This window comes from Pseudorasbora parva, chromosome 22 (genome assembly GCF_024679245.1).
Source record: "Pseudorasbora parva isolate DD20220531a chromosome 22, ASM2467924v1, whole genome shotgun sequence".
Lineage (NCBI taxonomy): Eukaryota > Metazoa > Chordata > Actinopteri > Cypriniformes > Gobionidae > Pseudorasbora > Pseudorasbora parva.
Window position 1 is genome coordinate 11,142,509 of NC_090193.1, and position 23,144 is coordinate 11,165,652.

A 23,144-nucleotide genomic window follows, 5' to 3' on the forward strand; every position below is an offset into this window, starting at 1 on the left:
ACATAATGTATTTCAGATATCATCATGTCAATATTAAAATGTACAACATAATTCTGAAATTTTATCTGATTCAAAGGAAATCAGAATGCCCAATCCGGACTGACGAGAGGAGGAGCTGGGGATGGAGGAGGGTAAATGAGCTCTGGAGAAATACGATAGCTGCTAATACTGAAGGAGCTTATATATGTATGCTGTGATAGATATCATATTCCTAGGTAGACGCGATGTGCTGACAGTCAGCTGATGCGAGCTTGACTAACGTGACCTGCCAGAATTAACACTACGCTTGATTTCAGGCATAAAAAAAATCCATTGTAGAAAATAATAATACCAATCCCAATTAAAACTGGGTGTTTTTAACCTATTTTACCTATTAGGTTCCCCATTGATTATTGTTTTTGTTTTTAAAAAAATAGCACTTCTGTTCAAAATAACCAATCCTGTAATGAAATCAAAATGGACAATTTTAAATTTTTTAATGGAATATTCTGCTATTTATTGTAAATAATTTATCCATGCACATCATTATTTTTTATATGTTTACATTCCAAGTTCCATTGTAATCTTCCATCAAAATAAATTGCTCTCTCTTGCAATGACATTTCTTCTCTGACGACATGTTTAGTAACACGAGAGTAAGACAACCTGTCACTCACATGAGATCATAGCAATAGCAAACAACAATGATCCAATCAAGTCTCGTCCAATTTTTTTGTCTTGTTCGAGAAGATGTTTCACTTGCATATATATCACAATAGGGAATGAAGGACTATCATAACTGCAAGATAAATTCTACAAAGTTTGTAAGAATATTCCTGAGGGCACTACTTAAATCATAAGAACTCCAGCGCTCAGCCCTCGTTGTCACATTTTTTTAAAATTACCTGTGTATTTTAAATTGTTCTTTTTAAAGAGCCTTTAAAGATGGATTGGTCTGTTCCATTCATGATTTGAGATCTGTCTTTTTGAAATCTCTATGCGCCCTGTAGCCTCTAGTCTGTGTGTCTAGCGTTGAGAAAGTGTCTTGTATATGACCGCTCTCATTTGTGGTCAGTGCTGCCGAAAATTATCCAAATACAAAATGAGGACAATATTTGACTTTTATTTTTTGGTTAAACCTGGGGTATGAATTTCACATGTGAAAAAATAGCAATTACAAACCATTTTATACTTAAGAATTTTTTTTGTGAATCCAGCCCCTAAACACTAGACTATCTAATCCCATTCTTCATCGCTTCTGTTTTTGACCTTATCCCTGGGTTACAGATAGAAGCAAGATGCTTAAACGCCGGTCCAAGGTTAGAGAACAGCTCAGAATCAAACTCATTACTGGGCAGGTCTATGGGGTCAAGGTCTGCAAATTTCTCGGAGTTGTCCTCAAAGGCGTAAAGCTGAGGCTCGTAATCCAGCAACTCATTTTCTTGGGACTGTATTGAATGCAGCCTCTGAAAGTTGAGGAAGAAATATGTTCAGTCGATGAATGAATTAATCAGTGTTGAATTTATATATTGCTTGTCTATGGAAAACTGAATCAGCTACTTTGGAACTTACCTGAAAAAGCAAGCTTTGTAGAGTCGCTCGGCTGATGAAATAGGCACTCTGTCTTCTTTGTGAGCTCCTCCTAAAAAATGTTGAACCCTAAGGGGAGTAAGTGGAAACCTATATATTACTGATTTTAAGATTTCACAAGATAACCATTTTACAGAACAATAAAAAGTTTAGACGTGTTAAAATGATTAAGATTTACTTGGTAGCGGTTGTCACTCTGGAATTGTTTCCACATCCATGTTTGTTTCTTAGGTAAAGAAGACAGTACAGTAAATATTAAAATTCCACTTTTACTTTGAAAGGATCATTATATGAATTACTTTGAAATGAGTCCTTATTAAATGATTGTGACAATTTTGTAAACAAACTCGGCTGCATTACCTCACTAGAATACTGTGATCTGTCTCTAGACCAATACTCATCCACTTCAAATGGGAGACTATCAGTGGCTATAATGTTGCTAGATACCTGTGTCCAAAAACAAAACAAAAAACAAATACAATAAAAAAAATTGTAGTGTAAGGGACAGTAGCTTTATGAACATAGGGCCCTATTTTAACGATCTGAGCACATGACGTGCCAGGTGCATGGTCTAAAAGGGTCGTCTCTTAATGAGTCATGGGTGTGTTTTGGGTGTAATGTGCAACCAAACAATCAGAGTATCATATCCCATTCCCTTTAAAAGCCAGTTACACTTGAACCATGGTGGAATTTGTGAGCGAAAAGATTGAAGTAGAGACCTGCGCAGGACGGATTTTTCCTGCTCCCATATAGGAATCTGTCCCGCTCCCTTGTGTAACCATCTCCCGCACCCGCCCACAACATTCATGTTTTATCCAACACCATATGTCTGTGATTGGCTAAAATGCACAATGCTGAAAAAAATTGTTATAAATATAAACTCTGCCCGTGCTTGTAAATCACTTTTATTTTGTTTTACTTGTTCTTGTTGCTTTTGTGCAATAGATGAAAAACTATTTATTTGTTTTTAGATGCTTCATTTTTAGATATTTCTATTTTGCAAGAGTATTCTCCCACAATCCGCACACACACAAGTACCTTACTGCCCGGGCCATCAAATCTAGTCCCGCACCATATACTATTTCATTGGGTCCAGTGCGGGAGTGCAGGTATCTAGTCTGAATGCTTCTCCAGAGAGGAATCATTTTATTTCTAATAATTAAAAATGTTTGAGTGCTGCTGCCCTGTGTGTGTAATAAGAAGATTGTACGCCTGTTGTGCACCCGCCTACAGGCGCATATTACTAACACGCTCTTTAAATAACACAACAAATACTGCGCTATTGACATTGCAAACCTAATTTTTGTTGGTCAGTGGCAACTGAGTCATTTTCAGTAGCCTCAAAATACGTGCCTGAACACAACTCCTTTTTAGACCAGCACACCTATGGGCGAACAGATGGACATGAGTGAATTTGCTAAACAATGTGGTGCTGGACACTGAAACTAGCAAAAAACACTTGCCTGGCATCGCATTGCGCTGAGTCTGATAGGGCCCTTGTTTCCAAGACATCTTTATGCAACAAAAAGAAATCTTTACCATACCTGCTGAATGTCAGATTTCTGTTGAACCTCATTATGGATGAGTGTTGCTTCCTTTGACTGACTAACAGATGTTTTATTTAGTAGAAAAGTTGGGACCTTTGTAAATAACAGATTAACAGTCATTTATTATCTTTGTAGAATTAACTTAGGAACAAAGAGGCAAAAAAGGAAAGATCATTTAGCCTTTCATAAGAAATCATAATGTCATATATTACCATACAATCAGTGCCAGGTGTCTCAATGTTAGAAGGAAGAAGGGCATCTTCTAAAATATTGTCTACCTCCACATGAGTCTTCACAGCCCCACAGGAGCAAGTGAGGGACAGCAGCAGGCATGCTAATAGGAAAAATCGCTTTCAGATCCAAGATTTAACTTTCTTACATTCAATATCAAATATTAGAAATCTTAGTGCACTCCCACAAGTACTAGTCAGTGCCAAATACTTTACCAAATACATTAAAAAGTTATTCAATGTGTCCTGTCCACATAATAACAGGATAATAATTGTGTTTATTCAATCATTTGGGAATTTAACAGAATCCAGTGCTTACCCAAAAACATAAGCGCTGCAAAGATGGCAATTCCTATCAAACCATTTCCTATTTTTTGCTGTGTGTTGCGCTGCAGAAGACAGTTTGGTGAGACGGCACAATCACATGCAGCAACAGAGAGATTTTGGAGGACAAACCTGCCCTGCCTATCAGAGATTTTCATAATCAGTGTGTACAGACTGGTATAAACACTTTTATCCTTCACCAAATGCACGGTGTAACCTAAAAGATAAAGTTTAAAAAAACAAAATAGTGAAAGGTGATGATTCATTCTCCAGTGAGCTGACAGAGGCAATGGAAAGGTTTTATTTACCATGGCTGGGGTCAAAGCTCCATTCTTCCTTATGATCTCCTATTATTTCAAAACTGAATGGTCCACTGTACGGATCTCCATCAGGGTCATAGGCTGTGATCTCTGTACTTGACACTTCATTAGACTGACAGACAGAAACCATGTTCTCCTTTAACAAGGGAACATTATCGTTCTTATCTTCGATGTAGATCTGAATTGTAGCAGTGCTTGTCATTGGAGGATGGTCATCTGGTGTGGAAAATCAGTATTTCAAAAAATTAAAAATAAATAATACTTATATAGAGCTGATAATAGATTTAGTAGACTATGTAGGTGTTGTCTGTGCATTCGGCCTGAGACACTAGGCTCCAGTGTCTCTAAGACCCTATAAGTGGTTTGGAAAATTGCAAAACAACCATATTGTATTACCCTTCTCAGTCACAAGGACTGTGACTGTGTAAGTCCCATTGATCACATGACTTGACTCTCTGTCCAATGTCTCGTTTACAAAGATTTCCCCGGTTGTTTTGTCTACTCTGAACCACCCTGCAGGATCTTGTTCAATAGAATACCTGATGGGAGGAAACAATAATTTTAACATACATATCTGGTTCCCCTAGAAGTGGCATCAAAAATATATTTTGGACAGTTTAGTCACTGTCATTATATTAGATATACAATAATGAACAACTTTTTTTAAATGGCTTTAAAGCAACTGGTGTTGAGGTGATAATTAGGGGAGGAACATACTTCAGACACTATTTTAACGACCTAAGCGCAGACACTATTTTAAGCACATGGTCTAAAGTGCACGGCAAAAGTGCACAAAGGGCGTGTCAGAATCCACTTTTGCTAGTTTAACAATGGCAAAATGAAAGGCGGAATGCTTTCCTAGTGAGAAAACAAATCTGCTCGTCCAATGACACCTGCTTGCTCGTTATTACTGCCAATTGGAAGGCTAATTTTAATGCATGCAATGACTATCCATTATGACATGTAGGCATTTTTATATTTATGTACATAATAATAATTTATTACATTTTAATCCTTTCATTGTTTATATATATAAATGTTTGTGTGCTGCTGCGTGTCCCTGTGTGTGTAATAAGAAAAAAAATTGCGCTATTGGCTATAGACCAGATTTTTGTTGGTCAATGGGGCAGTCTATTTCAGTTGCCTCAAACAATGCCAACAATGTGCTTGAACTAAACACATCTTGTTTTCAGATCGGCACACCCGTGGGTCCTAGAAATAAGCACAAATGCATTTGCTGTTTAAACAACGTGCAGAGCATAAAAATGATAACTGTGGGTGTGTCTCAATCAGCTCCCTAGTTTAGTAGTCAGGGCACTGATCAGGGAGTCAGCCCATTGACTTATGTCCTAATCAGTGCTCTGACTACTGAACCAGGGAGCTGATTGAGACGCACGCTGTGTCAGACCTGTCCCCGCATTGCGCCAGGTGTATGATAGGGCCCAACAAGTTCAAACAGGTGCCCCTATCAGAGTAACCACAGGTGTAGTTTATTACATTAACACCAGTTTTGTATTATCATTTCAAACAAACTTCTTTTTACTATTTTTCTTTACAAAAAAAAAAAAAAAAAATACCACATGGTTTGATACTTAGTTATAGAATGCAACAACATCCATAGATTTTTAACTCCAGATTAAAGCTACACTAATTTACATTTCTGTCCACTAGAGGTCGCCTATAGAGGGAATGCATCGACGTCACTCTCCCGCCATAACACGCCCCCTCAGCCGGGGCTGAGTGGCAGAAGAGCTGCTGCGTGACTGGAGTTAATGGAGGAAAACATGAGTAGAGCAAACGATCCTTACAACTTACCAAAGATTCAGTGATCCATGGATAATGATATGCAGCCAGGAATCGTGTTTTCCTGACTTTTTTAGGAGCCTCATTTCGACAAGAATGTTTATAACTGTCATTCATCACATTTTTCAAGTGAATTCCGCATGTATATGTGGATGGGTCAGTGTTTTGAAGCGTGTAGTGGTGGTAATATACTTTATATTCACTAAAAGCTGTCACTCATTCAATAAATGCAATCTCACAAAGTTCCGCAGTGACGTTGGTATACAATGAATCTCTTATTTTCACAATGTCTGCACTTACAGAGGATTGCTGCGCGTGTTTAACTGAACTCAGCGCCTGGACAAACGCTCGAGCAGTGAGTGATTCCAAATTGAACACCTGTGATTGGCCAGTTCCGTTGTAGAAGTCAACAAACATGTCTGTGATTGGCTGCATTACTCACCGAGGCGAAAACACGTTGGAAATGTAATCATTTGACGAGTGCAAATACAGATACACACTGGATCTTTTGTTAGCTCCTTTTCGCTGATAATATGCAATTATTACGAATTCTTACAGAGGATTACATATCCTAAACAAGCAGTTATGGGCAGCGTTTCCCTCTTAAAGCAGAAGCTGCAGCAGGTGGCAGTGGTTTGAGTGAGAAAATTACACGCTATAATCAAGTCCGTCTCAAGCTCAGAACAGCGATGACTATGCGGTCCGTGGACAAGCCTCCCCCTACCCCCCTTCTGGCGCCGGGCCTGGTTTTCGCTGCATTCGCGCTGTAAACCAGTGCTGCCTCTCAGTCTTTCTGCCACTCAGCGGGGCGTAATCACAGTCACTCCAGCTGACGATGACGTCACGTGCATTCCCTCTATTCAAAACAAAGGCGTAGCTTGATGAAGCCAAGTTTGAGCGCAGAATCTTGGGACATGTGGTTTTTCTACCACAGCTGGTAGAAAAGAATCGGGATAGGACTCGGGTAGAAATCAAGTTCATGGATGCAATTATTAACGTTACTGTAGTGTGTAGCAGAGCAGGAACGAATATTGAGGGAGCTGAGCAAGGCCGCTGGAGCAATTATTAAGTAACAAATGGCTCACGAGCAGCAGGACTTTTATTATGACGGGACACTTGTTCGCACTGCTAAGAGTAAAGCGCTTCTGCAGAATAAAACCAGAAACCGAGGATAACGCAGATATGATGGAATTGACAGGCGACTCCCTCAAACGTCCTGATTCCTTGGTTAAAATAGCAATTGTCGCACAATTTACAAATAGTTTGAAACATTTGGGATATTGTAAGAACTCAACTGAACAAAATATATAATAATGGCCTGGTTGTTTTTTACTGCAAAAATTCTACATAGTGCATCTTTAATTATTATCACGATTGAACACATAAGAAACATACTCTAGTTTGTGGGGACGTCCAGTGTCAGGATCGACTGCTGTCACTTTGTCCACAAAAGCTCCAATAACACCGTTTTCTTCCATAATTACTTTCTTTTTTGGATGTAGGAAGTATGGGGGGTCATTTGCATCTTCCACTGTTATGTTAATATTAATAGAGGATGGTTGTGACGGATTTGTGATGACAGTCCAGAGGCCTTCTGCAGGTTTATCCTTCACCTCACAAGAGAAATAAGGCTCTTCGTTCTCTACAGAGATGGTGAGTTTATGTTCTGCTTGTTTTTCAAAGTCTAGGGGCTGCATCCAGATAAATAAGAGAATTAAAACCAAAACAAAACAAAACACAATAAAAACAATTCTTAATTTGTAATTTTAACTTTTCCCTTTAAAATATAAACTTTATTGTTTATTCCACAAATCTAAAGACAGTAATGTGTCTACAAATCCCTCATTAACAAATAGACACTTCCTATATCCTATAACAAAAAAAAAATACAATTTCAAGAGACACAAAACTGTGACTGCCTATATCTTACAAATGTTGACATTCAGATGAAATTACAAGAATAGCAATTTATTAAATGTGTTGAGATGAGATTGAGGCATCTAAGATCAAGAAAGAAATGAAGGTGTGCCTTACTAATGACCTCAACACGACTGTATCCCTGAATAAGTTATTTCTTTGTGATGATGAGATTGTGAACACTGTCATTTACAGAATAAGCTGCCTTGTGTAAACATACCTTAATCACAGTGATGATTCCATCATTGGTGACTTGGTCAGTGTGGATGGAGAAGTGACCATCTTTGTCCCCTTTTATGGAGTATCTGACCCTCCATGCAGCAGTGAGACGCGTGTCAGTATCACTTGTGTGTATTTTGAGAGGGGAGGTACCGTTTGTCCCTTCTATCACATTTACAGAACCCTGAATGAGTATGATAATAAAAAAATAAAAAAAGTTCACCACAATTTACCCCAATTTTTCCAAACCTGTATGCATATTTTGTATACAGCAAGTGTACAAATGTCACCAAGTATAAATAGCAACTAGACTCTTTACACTCAGTGAAAATAGCATAATTTCTTACAGCGATAAATGCCATTTACACAAACTGCAAACAGTGATAGATGCTATATTTACACCGTGTAAATACCAACTAGATTATATTTACACTAAGTGAAAATAACATTTTCTTAGCGATAGATGATATTATAAATGCAAATAGTTGTAGATGCTATTTACTAAGTGAACATTGTGATTTATTCTATTCACACCATATAAAAGTAGTTATTTGCAATACATGTAAATTGTAATTAGATGCTATTTATACTTTATTTTGATAGATACATACTATTTGCACCTTAGTACTATAGTATATTAACAGGATGCAATAATAACATAGTGTAAATTATTATATTATTTATTAAAATTATTAAATGGATGCTGCCTAAATGGGACAATAAAAGCCCTCCCTACAGCCAATTCTACAAAAAAAAAAATTTTTTTAATTATTTTTATTGAAAGCAAATGCCTTTATGATATAATATGTGACAGGAAAAGAAAGAAAAGCTGGATTTAAACTTGGGTCAATCTTGTCAAAACCTAGATCTTTAAAGGGTTCCTTCAGCAATTTAGTATTAAGCTAGTATCACACTGTAAAAAAATACCCATCAAATTTACGGTAAAAAACCGGCAGCTCTGGTTGCCAGAACTTTACCGTAAAAAATACGGCAGTAACGTTTTAGGTTTTACGGGACAACAGAATATAATTTAAAGGTTTATAATGTGGTAATTACGGTTAAAAATGGTTTATTTTACAGTTAAAAACCCTATAATTTGAAAGTTTATATTGAAATAATTATGTGTACACAGTACACTATAAAACAATAATGGTAAAAAAAATTTTTATTGAACTGAAATATTAAATTACCAACTTATTGAAATGCTAATATCTGTTATTTTCCTTTTATATAATTTGACAATCACCAATTATAGTGGTGATGAGAATCACATGATGAATCAAAGCTCATCACACGCAGCTTTTGAAGGGACAATATTAACATATAGAAGGTGCACACACAAACACTAAACACCAAACACCATCATGGTAACACACATGATGTTTTAAAAATGCAATAAACATTAATTTAACAACATTAGATGTAACATAAAACCTTAATGAACATATGTGATTAGAAAAAACTAAGAAGAAACAGTTAATTCAATGAAAATGCATCAAATGTGAAGTGTCACGTGGGGAATTCTGGGAATGTCAATTTACGTTTTTTCACTGTTAATTACACAATGACCTGTTCTTTTTCACTTCGAAAAACTGTACATTTAACGGTGTTTTACTGTAAAATAAAATAAAATGTATAAACCTTTAAATTATACAGTTTTGAACTGTAAAATAAATGGTTTTTAACCATATTTATTACATTATAAACCTTTAAATTATATGCTGCTGTCCCGTAAAACCTTAAACGTTACTGCCGTATTTTTTACGGTAAAGTTCTGGCAGCCACAGCTGCCGGTTTTTTACCGTTAATTTTATGGGGATCTGTAAAAAGTGTAGACTGTAAAAAAAACTACAAAAAACTGTTATTTTTACAGGAAAACGCTGGCAGCTGTGGTTACCAGAGAATTATGAAACTATGCGCACTAAGAAATTCAAAATTAAGTCTGTGGTTAGAGGAGGCACTGTTTTTTTTTTAATTAAAAATAAATAGAAAACCAGTAAGTATTACATTAAAATGTAAAGCATAAGATATATGTATGTAAACTGCATATACATTTTCAATGCATTTGGATTATTTTTACATAGACAAATTAATAAACTGAAGGTGATTGATAAATACCAGTTATACGTAAATGAAACAGTTAGGAATTATGTAAAAGTACACAGAAAACGCCTATGTTAAATGAACACTTCCTAGTGTTGATGTGTGTGCTCACTAATGAGTTAAAGTACCATTGAAGCAGTGTTGAAGTTAATGAGATAATTAATTGATGATTGAACATTAATGATGAACACCTGATGATAATGAGCAGAATCACTGAAGGACAGAGAAACACGAGAACTACGACTGACTTCAGCCACAGCTTTAGATGAAATCAACTGAAGATAAAATAAGCATTACAAACAGCATTACCAGCTTCACACATTACTAACCAGACTGACTTTCTTGTTGTAATTTCTGTTTTCATTAAAATAATAGTTTTATATAAAGTCACCATGATGGTGAGCAGTGTTTGCTTTAGTTGGGCTCTTGACCCTTGACTCTCCAACATTAGTTTTCTGGCTGCTTTAACTGTGTTTGTAAAGCACTTTTGTTATGGCATGGAAAGTCAAAAAACCATGGCCAGGTGATTTGGCTCTTTAATGATGATTATATTAATCATCATGTAGTGGCTGAATCACTAAACTGATTCAGATTCTAATGCTCTGGTTATAGAGGTAATCTGTTAATTGTGTAGCATGCGTAATAAAAGCCTTGTGGTTTACATTATAAACTCATGCATCATTGTGGCAATCAAACAATTTGCAGGACCAAAAAAAAAAAAAGGTTTAATCTACGGCATTGTTTAGACAAACACAGACATCAAGAATCAGTGTGTGCATCTCTACAATGGTGACAAAAAAATAAAAAAGATAATCACAATTCAGATGCATAATTTATTCATGCCGCAATGCATGCTGGGACCCATTGGAGAGTTTTGATTGGTGGTACCCAGCATGCATTGCGGCATGAAGCTTTTCATTGATTGTCACCATTGTTGAGATTCATACACTGATTCTTGATATCTGTTTGTGTCTAATAATTGCCATAGATTAAAACTTTTTGTGCACTATTTTTTTTAATTCTGCATATTAGATTGCCACAACAGTGCTCATGCTATAGAATCAACTGGCCACTATTATGATTAAACAAAATTAATAACACATAAACAGAGTCTTAGACTCTGAACATGACCAGTGATCACTAGATGATGATTATAAAATCATGAACAAAGAGACAAATCATCTGACCATGTTTTTGCTTGGCTTTCCATGCTGTAACTAAAGTGCTTTACAAACACAGTTAAAGCAGCCAGAAAACTAATGTTGGAGAGTCAAGGGTCAAGAGCCCAACTAAAGCACACACTTCTCACCATCATGGTGACTTCATATAAAACTATTATTTTCAATAAAACAGAAATTACAACAAGAAAGTCAGTTTGGTTAGTAATGCATGAAGCTGGTAATGCTGTTTGTGGAGTTGTTTAATCCTCTGATGAGATCTTCAGAGATTTAATGTCTTATTTTATCTTCAGTTGATTTCATCTAAAGCTGTGGCTGAAGTCAGCTGTAGTTCTCGTGTTTCTCTTTCCTTCAGTGATTCTGCTCATTATCATCAGGTGTTCATCATTAATGCCCAATCATCTCTTAATTATCTCATTAACTTCAACACTGCTTCAATGGTACTTTAACTCATTAGTGAGCACACACATGAACACTAGGAAGTGTACTATTACATAAATCTTAACTGTTTAATTTACGTGTAACTGGGATTAATCAGTCACATTCAGTTTATTAATATAATTAAATAAATCTTACCTGTTTCATTTATAAATGATTTACAAATAAGATTTTTATTACTGATTCTTAGATAGTGATTCTTAGTAAGTTGATTAATTTGTTTGTTAAAATTAAATAATCCAAATGCATGGAACATTTAAATGCAAATCAAATACATGTTTAGACATTTTTAAGTGCATAAACGTGTAAAGTGACTTACATTTTTAAAAACAACTGCCAAAATTTTTAATTGTCACAATATTTGCATGTCAAATTAACAAAATAGTTTTTACAGTATTTTCTCAAAAAACGTACAGGTTTTTAATACCAATATTTGTAGTTGTATCAAATAAAATGTATTATAATCACATGTTGTAAATATAACAAAATATTCTGTTTAATAGTTAACAAAAGTTCACTGTGATTCAAACAAAAAATATATGATTTTGGGTTTTCTATACTTTTCTTTTGGGATTTTACATTGTTTTTCTGTAAATTTCACGGGCATAAGGTTAGATCTATTGCAGTTATTCACCGTATATAGTACGGAAAATTTGTGTTAACCAAATAACAGTTTTTAACTGTAGCATTTTTACAACCTTTGACCGTTGAAATCACAATCATTTTTTACAGTGTATAATTTTCTTTTGGGATTTTACATTGTTTTTCTGTAAATTTCACGGGCATAAGGTTAGATCTATTGCAGTTATTCACCGTATATAGTAAGGAAACTTTGTGTTAACCAAATAACAGTTTTTAACTGTAGCATTTTTACAACCTTTGACCGTTAAAATCACGATCATTTTTTACAGTGCAGTAGAAACCCAGTAGTATATTCAAATGATCGTACTATTATTTTGTTATTAATAATAAGTTACTATTATTATTATTATCGTAAGATATTTTGAAGGATTTTTTTTTTTTGTCCATACACTGAAATTCACTTGAATCCAATGTTTACTGCCATTGTGCAGACAACCAGGAAAATCATAAATCAAGTTTTTGAACAAGATGAGGGTGATGGTTATTTTTGACTGAACTATTATTTTAAAGGGTACATAACACACACAGTTTCTGCCATCCTCGTATTAATATTGAGTAACTATAGATTAGTATTGCATCCTTCATATCTCCAAAGAGTCTTTAGTTTTATCAGATGTAAACACAGATACACTGTACTGGTTTCCGAAAACAGTCACGCTCATGCAGGCGTGCAGTGGGCAGAGCTAAAGAGTCACGAGCGCACACACAATACATCATGACATTATCCCTGGATAACTTTCAATTCACTATACATTTGTGTTGTTTACATTTTATGCACTTATGCCCGGATTGCCAGCAAAACAGACTTTTTCCACTTATCGCCAGCAGTTCAACTTGTGACTGGGAACAAACAAACACACTTGCAGAACTCCATTGCTGCTCCAGAAAAACAACCTTAACACTGGGTTATTTGGGAAGCTGAACAAGTTTATCGTTCCCTCACAACCAAAAACTTCTTTAGCGACATTGTTGATTTTGTGAGCTAAAAACAAAATGGCAGCGCTGCCGACAGCTTCTGTAGCCCAAATGAAGCTTGTTGATGGGTGGACATGAGCCCATACAAGTCTTATATTACAATAGTCTTTCATATGTCCAGCTCGGTTTTCTTGTTGTTGTTGTTTTTTTTTTTGCCATGTTTAGAGTTTTGCCATGTTTGACCCTCTTTAAAGTTACTTTTTTCCTGAGTTACTAATGTATGCAATTATTTGAAATATGATACATTGAACAGATTAAAACTAACCGTTTGCCCTGTGATAACTGGCAGATGGTTGTTGCCATCCTGAAGGTTGAGAATAATGGTTGCTGTGCTTGACAACTGTACAACTTTTCCTCGGTCCTTTGCTTCAACAGTTATAGTGTATTTATTAGCCACCTGAAAAATAAAACCGGTTACACTCTCATATACATACTTGAACAGTTCACACGCTAACTTTAAATCACAAAAATGTCAAGTTATTTTAAAGGCATGTTTTCACATGTTACTTTAACGCTGTGACTGGACTGTGATGCCTGTTGGTTTTTTAAGCACTAACATGATGGCTCATGTCTTGTTACAGCAATATTCAAATGTTAGCCTGACACAAGTTTTACAGGTATTTACATATTATGGTATGGCTTGAATGCACTGTGCAAGTAACAAGAACATTTTCTGTCTTCTTCATTGTGCTTTTTACCTCATAATCAAAGCATCCTTTAAACGATATTGCACCACTGTCTTGGATATAGAATTCCGTATTTTTAGTGTCTGGTGTGACGGACATGATTTTGTAATCAATGGTGGAATTCGGAGTTCCCGGTGCATCCTTATCAATTGCTAATGCACCTACAACAAAACTACCTGCAAACAGATAATATAAAGAACATGATTCATTTGTTTATGGAAAAGATCTCCTGAAAATGAAAATATGAAGAGTTTGGTTCCAAAATAAAGTAAATTTTTCCCACCAAAATCTTTATTGTATCTGGTCGGATTTTAAATGTAAAATTGTATGCAAAATGTGATATCCACCGTGTTATTCTGTCATGTTTCTCCCCTACTCTCTCTCTCGCTCTCTCTTTAACAAATTTTTACTCAAAATATTCTAGATGGATTTGTTGCATTGTGGATCCAAAATCTTCATGTTACTAGAACTTGTTTCATTCTCACAATTACAATAAATATGGCTTGATAATGATTCAAAAACTATGCAAAAGAACTTCTAGTGTTCATGAATTTCCAACAGTAAAGAATGGTGCAAAGCACATGGATTTGATTATTGCAATGCTCTCTTTGTACACAGTGGGCCAGATTTACTAACAGCTTGTGTCAACGCAAACCCATTTGGCATTAAAAAACTACTATCAGGATTTACAAATGACACATAGTGAACAATTAGCCCTGGAAAGGCATGGTGTACACATTTATTTTTGGGGGCTAAATGTTTTGCATTTGTTGGAGTTTTTCCTTTCAGATGCAAAATGTATAGGAAGAGAGGTGATTTATTAAGGTTTGCGCTAGTCAATTTACTGGTGTTTGCACCATTATTTACAGACCAAAAAAAGCATGTCTTAAACCAGACGCTAATTTGCACTGCTCTTGGTAGATTTTTCCCCCCACTAGTTCTCAAATATAACTCTGTATTGACACTGACCTTGTTTTGTTGCTTCATTTATAGTGATATCATAAACTTTTCTCTGGAATACTGGTGGGTTGTCATTGATGTCCAATATGTTGACCTCCATGCCTAGTTGTGTGTCTACGGCCAAGTTGGACTTATTTCTTGCTTGAAAGGTCAGCTTTGAAAGAGTGAGGAAATTCGTTTTAAACCTGCAGTGTATGCCCTTCATATACCATCTAAAAAAATCAGATTCATCTTACCTTCAGAACACTGTATTGCTCAAAGTCAACTTTACGGTGGACTTTAATGATTCCTGTTTTCGAATCAATAGACAGGACACCCTTTGGGTCTTCATCCACACCTTTTCCTTTTAGTATGAACTCCACTAAATAGGTACGGTCCAGTTTAATCTAGAATTTGGGTAAAGTAATTTTATCAGAAAGGCAAGTTTTATAACATTTGTTTGCAGCAAAAAGATAACTACTTACAGCATGTGATTTAAAATAATTTATTTGTCCATTAGCACCCTTTTAATGAAAGAAAATTAGGTTAGATTTTTCATTGCACACCTATTGTGCTGCATTTTCATTTAGCATCTTGGGGCTAAATGTCCTGAATATTTATTTACAATTATAGTGGGGCAACAAAGTATTTAGTTAGCCACCAATTGTGCAAGTTCTCCCACTTAAAAATAGGAAAGATACCAGTAATTTTCATCAAAGGTACACTTCAACTGTGAGAGACAGAATAAGAAGAAAAAAAATCCAGAAAATCACATTATGAACTGGAATGAACTGGGCTTATTGAGCTAAGCTAAATGCTATCAAATCGTCACCGTGCGCCAGAGCGTTTAAGTGCACACACTCAGACGAGAGATGTATCAACTCGTTTTAGTCAAGGGAATCACATAGTTTAATATAAAAAAGAGGTGAAATACCAAATCTGCCATGGTGCGAGCGCAACTGTCTTTTAAAGGGAATGGGAGAGGAGACTCTGAGTGGTTTATTTCTATGAAAGTTAAGCTTCCAAAAAGGCATGAACTGAAAACATGCAAGACTGAACACGCGTTGTGAATGTATGCCGCGAGTGTGGTCGCTCAGTCATGACGTTAAATGTAATCTGACTCTTGCAGTTAGTGCAGTGAGACTCACGTGGCGACTCGATCATTATATTGAACAGACACGTTCAGTTTTTAATTGTAGTGTCCAGGGGCGTTTCTAGGATTTTCATTTTAGGGGGCTCAACCCCCAGTGAGGGTATAGCCTTTAGAAAAAATGGTAACACTATTTAGTTTAGGGTCCAAATTGCGCTATTAACTAATAGCTTACAAACATGCATACCCATAGGATATTGGCTGTTTATCATTACTTATAAAGCAAATATTAACACCTTACTGCATGGCCATACCTAATAATGTAGGCAGGTTTATAGAAATCCCAAATGTTAGGGTGGTTCGGAGGCATCCTCCCCCGAGGAAATTTTGATTTCTATGATCTACATATGTGCATTTTAAGATGTTCTGAAGGCCAAAAAATTAGATAACAATAGCTTGAAAACCATGTCACTGGGCATTAGATTATTTTTTGTCTTTTTTTTTCCACATCTCTCTTTTTTCTGTTTTTATCTTGCCCTGTCTCTTTCCCTCATAACGCTGAGATTTGACTGATATAGTTTTTTTCCATTTTCGACTGAATAAAGTAAACATATGGTTTACATATTAACATACTGATATTTATATGTTTTATGAATAATTTTCTTAGACACGTTAATTTACTGTTTATTAAAGTTTTAAGTTATTAAATTCACAATATGAACACATTCATTACTACTCTTATGCCCAATACAAGCTGAAAATGCGGAGTTTTTTAAATTGTATTTACTGAATTTTACAAGTAGAATTATATTAATTTACAATGTATACACATTCATTATTAATCTTATGCCTAATCTGATGAAAATGGCTTTGTTAATATTTCTTGTTTGTTCATTAGGCTTACACTATGAATCACATAAGCATATTTTCAGTTAAAAATGGCAAAATTAGACAAAAGTTTATTCATTTGCTGATAAATATTTTTCAATATTTTATAATATCAATATTTTTTCTTTTGTTTAACATTTCTGACTTAAGCCGAAGCCACCAGTTTCATATGTTTTAAAGGTTAATCACATATTTTTTAGGGGAGCTCCTAAAAAGGACCTAGCGAAGCCCATAGTAGTGTCTGTTCTCTAACTCAGTCACAGTAATCCAGTAGCGGTGGCTTTGGGAATGTCTCATAGGGCAGCGAAGCATTCTGGGAATTGTAGTCTTTCATCCCCATGAGCCAAAAATACAGTCTTTTCTCAGTCTAGAAGACACCAAATTCAAAAATAATTTCACATTTCTACTACAATGACCTAGTTTAAATACAAATTCATCTTCCCAGCACTGAAGTAGCCCTTTAAGAGATTAGGTACAACCCTTTTGGACCGTTAAACTATCAAAAGTGGATTCGGAACACTTCAGACCATGCCGTTAAACTGCCCAAAATTTGCCTATTTTGTGATTAAGCTAAAATAATAATTAGGTCCCTATTTGACTCGTAACTGAATTTGAAATTCAGTAAAAAGTCACATCACACATAATCATGAACAATCATTTTATATTATTGATCAGTGGTGTCACAAATAATTATAACTTGTGTATGCACATCCCTATTGGCTATATGTAGCTATAGTTATGTTGTGATACTTAAGCTACAACCATTAATTTGAAACAATCCAATAAATTCATAAAATATCTTACCAATTTAAAACCTAACTATAAGAAGTTATTTACAAAGATGTATTCTCAAGAAGTTTGTCTTCAGATAAATCTTAAGAAGTAACTTGCATAAAAACTTTTTTGTTTTATTTTTAGGAATATTTTTGTGAATCTGTACTCTGCAAACAAATGGCAATACCATTGTATACTAAATCTAAATGTTATGTATTGTTTTATGATTTAAAACTAGCAATAAATGTGTTGCGAGCATTGATACTTACTTGCCCCAATTCATAAGGGAAAGGCCCCGGGTGTTCCTCCACAATGTCAAACGAGTCTATAATCCATGCTCTTTTTTGGCGTCTGAGAGCCTCTGTGCTGCACAGACAGATAATTCCCTTTCAACAGAAACAGAGTGTGTTATATGGATTTAAATATGTTAATGCATTAGAAAAAAGATTCAAGTCATTTTTAGTCATTTTTAGTCATTTCTGCAATGAAGGCCCTGGACTTTCTGGCACATAGTGGGCCACCACACCCAGTCTGCAACACACCTCACCCTAAACCCACCAGCTCATTATGCACAGAGCAGTTTAAAACACCACTTACTAACATATTTTATACAGAAATATACATTTTATAAAAAAAGAAAATATTGAAATGCTTATCAATATTGAAATGCTTATCATAATGAATGACTGGCATACTTTAGGTTATAATTTGTCTTGGAAAAAAAGGTTATTTTAGTTTTTTTTTAAATTTTGAATTCTTTTTCCATACATTGAAGTTTAATATCACCATAAAATCAGTCCATATTAAATGCTATGGTCTAGAAGACTTAGAATGTAGTGCAGAATGTGGACTGTTAGAGCCTTACTAGTAGTTATTTGTGTCCTTTCAGGAGTTTGACATCTGTCATTTTATGGAATAGAGCTCAAATTGTGGAAAAGAGTTTAAAAATTACACGAAAAATACAGCATAACATATTAAAATGATTTCTGAGGTACCATGTGACACTGAAGTGTGGAGTAATGATGCTGAAAAGTCAGCTTTGATCACAGAAATAAATTACATTTTACAATATTCTCACATAGAAAACAGCTATTAGAAATTGTCTTGAAAAATGTCTTAATATTTGTGGTTTTACTGTATTTTTGATCAAATTAATTCAGCCTTCTTTCAAAAAAATTTAAAGTCTTAATTATTAATGAACTTTTGATTGCCAGTGTGCAAAATAAAGAATGTGAACTAACTAGCAAATTATATATTTATTTTTAGTAGCCTAGGCTACATTACACTTTCATACATGTGACGAAGAAGAAAGTTGCCAGTTTTACCATGTAGTGTAGGCCTACGTTTAAAAATTATGTTTTGAGTTTTATGAATAATTTTCAAATGATTGTGAAACTACTGAAGAAATCCTGAAAGTCAGATACTCAAACATTCCCACTGATATGGTGAAAACTGCAACGTTAATGTTTCTTTTTGCATTGTGAGACGAATAACGTAACAGGCATTAAAGGTGGGGTAAGTGTTATTTCAAAACCGTTTTAGAAAAAGGACTCGAGTGGAATAACAAACTTGTAGCCAATCAGCAGGTAAGGGGCGTGTCTATGGTGAGAAGAGAGGCCCAGTGCACTTCATTATTCAAAACACACAAGTCACACAGGACAGACATTAGCCAAGAAATAACTAATATATGCTGCTTTTGCTTGAAAATGCTTGTGTGTCATGTTCGCTTGTTTGTCCACTTGCGATCGTATTGTGGCTCACTTCAGCGATGATAAATACCCGTTCATTTCCACACCGTATGGAGCATCTAAAACCCCTCAGTGTTTCAAGGTTTCAAGCGTGAGCTCACAAAATGTGTCTGACAGGTAAGATAATACTCCTAAAATATGTTTGTTTCCTCTTTTCATCATTGTAATATATGTCATTAGCTGGACTATCGAGCTTGTATAGCCTACTAATGTTATCGAGTTGTTCATGAGAACGGTTTGTGTTTTGTGATCGCTATAACTCTAATCTGGTCACAATCGTAATATGTCGTTAGCTGGACTGCCGGCTCGTGTACTATCGAGTTGTTCATAAGAACTGTTTGTGTTTTATGATCGCTATAATAACTCTAATCTTGCCACAATCGTAATATGTCGTTAACTAGACTGCCGGCTTGTGTACTATCGAGTTGTTCAGAAGAACTGTTTGTGTTTTTATGATCGCTATAACTCTAATCTTGCCATAATTGTAATATGTTCGTTAGCTGGACTGTCGGCTCGTGTTCTATCGAGTTGTTCATAAGAACTGTTTGTGCTTTGTGATCGCTATAACTAGTCTGGTCATAATTGTAATATGTCATTAGCTGGACTGTCGGCTTGTGTACTATGGAGTTGTTCATGAAAACGGTTTGTGTTTTGTGATCGCTAACTTAATCTGGTCACAATCTTAATATGTCGTTAGCTAGACTGCCGGCTTGTGTACTATCGAGTTGTTCATAAGAACTGTTTGTATTTTTGTGATGGAAGGGGTGACTTTCATTGAATATTCGACCTGGATAAGTTACACTCAGATTCTGTCATAGTCGTTGCCTGGGTTACGTATGTGTGGGACGGAGCTATCAAAATAGGGCCGAGACCCTTTTTGGGGGTGGGGCGTATTTGTTTTGGGGATTTGAAATATCAACAACAGTTACCAGATAGCACTTACCCCACCTTTAAAATATGAGAAATTCAAAAAGGTCAGCAGTAATTTAGATCCCTAGAAAATTAATCTCCGTCATTTATTTTTTATTTTTTTATCGTTAACAGTCGTGAAATATTGCTTTATTGACTCGTCATATTCAGCTGTTTCGCACTCACGTGCTGCTCATTTTCTGTGGACAGTAAATACCGCATCCTTCAATTTGATTGGATATCTCAAACATGTTGACATTGACGAGCACTTTTAGACCTCTGACACTGATCAGGCTAAATAGATCAGAGTTTTGCCCCAAGTGGGTCGCGCGGGCTATAGGTAAAACATTTTGCAAGTGTTTTGAAACTCTTTGTAGCCTACTGTAGCTATATGTTTACCTCAAAAAATTCAAAGTTGTGTAACAGGTTTGTCAAAGCGTATTCTTAACTCTCTTTTGTTGCTGTTTTTCTCAAATGACCCCCAGAAAGAAAAACCCCCTACATAGTGGCTCATGTTACAGAAACACACAGGTCATTTAATCAGTCAAATGCAGTAATTTATTGCTAATAACTAATTTATGTTAGTTAATTCATCAACTATTGTTAATATTATGTTACCAAATACACTAAATACCAAACAAGCCATAGAACAAAACAACGTTTTGATTTAAATATCACACTGAATATTGAATTAACCTTTGAGTAACTGTGAAATAGAAACACAAACTGTACTTACCACAAGCACCAAATGGCTGAACATCGTTGTGGCCATAATAATGTCAGTTCATAATTTGAGGCAGAGTGAAGCAACACTGGAATCTCATGAACGTGTACGCTCAGACCTGCTTCGGCTTTGGACTGAGAGCACAATCGTTCCTGTATAGTGCAGAAGCACAGGTAACTATACCCTGGGGCAGTGTACGCAGTGTACACATGTAGACAGTATATAGAGAGAGGCATTCAAATGAATCTATAGGGGAGGGAGGGAGAGGGAGAGAGAGAGAGAGAGAGAGAGAGAGAGAGAGAGAGAGAGAGAGAGAGAGAGAGAGAGAGAGAGAGAGAGAGAGAGAGAGAGAGAGAGAGAGAGCTGCATTTTTTCGTACACTTTGATTTCTGTAACACTTTACAATAATGTTTTAATAGGTAACGTTAGTAACTACTTTAGTAGACATTAACTAATAAGAAAACGGCACTTCTACTGCATTTATTTACTAATACATTATTTATGTTAACATTGGTTAATGCACTATGAATTAACATGAACAAACAATGGACAGCTGGATTTTTATTAACTAATGTATTGCTCATTGTTCATATTAGTTAATATATTAACTAATGTTAACAAATGAACCTTATTGTTAAGTTTTACCAAAAATACTTATGACAAGATCAAATAATCTGATAATTAAAAAAAACTATTAAAAGTAAAAGTACAATATTTAAAGTCAAATTACACCCAAATCCAAATTAGAGTGCAGTCACTCAAGCCCAACCAGGTGTCAGTTCATAGGTCACACCTACCAGTGTTCCCACCTGCAACATCTGCATTACCAACCACGTGGAGGCCATCACCATTTCATTTCAATAGACAGGTAGTTGATTAAAAGTATAGTTTGGACAAAAATGAAACACAAAAACAATAGTCATTTATAGTGACCACACCTGTCAAGCTCCAACAAGGGCAACATCATAAATGCATTGTGAAAGTCATGCAAACTTGCAAGTTGTGTTTAATGATGTCAAACCTGTTCAGTGCCCTTTTTTTTTTTAAATGGATGCAAATTACAATTTATAGACTACAATTTATAGAGAAATATTTAGGCTTAAATATTTCTTAAAACTTAAAACCAACTTAAAACTAATTTGTTACAGGCAAATTCATTAGTTGTATATTAATCCAAAACATTTATTTTCCCATTTACATTTATACTAAGTAAGAATATTATAAAGATCACACCATACTTAATATATTTTCTTCAAACAGAAGAACATAACGTTGCAGAAAGTCATTATTTCACAATCTAATAATGAAGACGTAGGAGAATTTAAAAAAATGTAATTCAATTAATTAGGAGCTATGGAAACTAAGAAGCACAGGAAACTCGGGCAAACCAGGGCTGTGTTTCCCTGAAAGCATGGTTAGCCAACTGGTCTCAAGTTCACGAGTTTGCAAAACAATTTGAAAAAAATAAGCAAGCAGTACAATCTATATATTTTATTTTGAATAAATACAAATGTCATTTGCTTTTAGTTCTGGAAATGAAGCAAAATCACTGAGAAAATTAGAATTAGTCCTAAAATGCAATGTCCCAAATATCCATCATTTTTAAATATATATATATATATATATATATATATATATATATATATATATATATATATATATATATATATATATATATATATAAAATCTAGCATTCATTCGATCTTAAACAAAGACCCACCACCTGTTTGCTGAAAAAAATGTACTGCTTGTTCTAATTGCTTAATTAAAATGAGCTAAGCAACACATACATTTTGTCATAACTTAATTTGATTGTCTTCGATCCACTTTAATATAAGTCAAATAAAAGTTTACTTAATCTGTTTGTGTTGAGATTACATAAATTATTTGTTGCATTAACTGAATCAGGGCGGGGCTTGTTAGTTCCCAGCATGCTTTGCATGTGGCTAAATCAAGAGAGAGTAAATGGTGTTATTTTATATGTAAAAGTGTAATTTTATGTATTTTTCAGGAAGATGAGAAAGGGGGAGACTTGATTGTGTTTAATAGTGTGTAATATCCAATTAGGTTGGAATTATTAGAACAATTTAAATTACAGTGGGTTACCATTGTGGAGAAGAG

The 23,144-nt window shown here is 35.1% G+C and overlaps 1 protein-coding gene across 2 annotated transcripts; it reads right to left on the reverse strand.

Moving 5' to 3' along the window:
• Positions 1 to 1,082: 1,082 nt before the first annotated feature.
• cdh27 (cadherin 27) lies at positions 1,083 to 21,830 on the reverse strand. 2 transcript variants are annotated; one of them, XM_067431759.1, is made up of 18 exons: positions 21,821 to 21,830; positions 21,036 to 21,175; positions 17,912 to 18,028; positions 15,148 to 15,297; positions 14,921 to 15,065; positions 13,964 to 14,127; positions 13,531 to 13,662; positions 7,931 to 8,113; positions 7,189 to 7,484; positions 4,387 to 4,529; positions 3,979 to 4,206; positions 3,666 to 3,887; positions 3,329 to 3,450; positions 3,114 to 3,209; positions 1,930 to 2,016; positions 1,748 to 1,795; positions 1,552 to 1,638; positions 1,083 to 1,445 (listed from the first exon to the last, which is right to left on the reverse strand). In XM_067431759.1, exons 2-18 carry the CDS (start codon positions 21,069 to 21,071, stop codon positions 1,212 to 1,214), a joined length of 2,490 nt encoding a protein of 829 aa, XP_067287860.1. In that variant the 5' UTR covers positions 21,072 to 21,175; positions 21,821 to 21,830; the 3' UTR covers positions 1,083 to 1,211. The 2 variants fall into 2 exon arrangements, 1 of the variants encoding a protein (XP_067287860.1); XR_010900702.1 differs by lacking the exons at positions 1,083 to 1,445; positions 1,552 to 1,638; positions 21,821 to 21,830 and having other exon boundaries at positions 1,754 to 1,795; positions 2,866 to 3,209; positions 21,036 to 21,263.
• Positions 21,831 to 23,144: the final 1,314 nt, after the last annotated feature.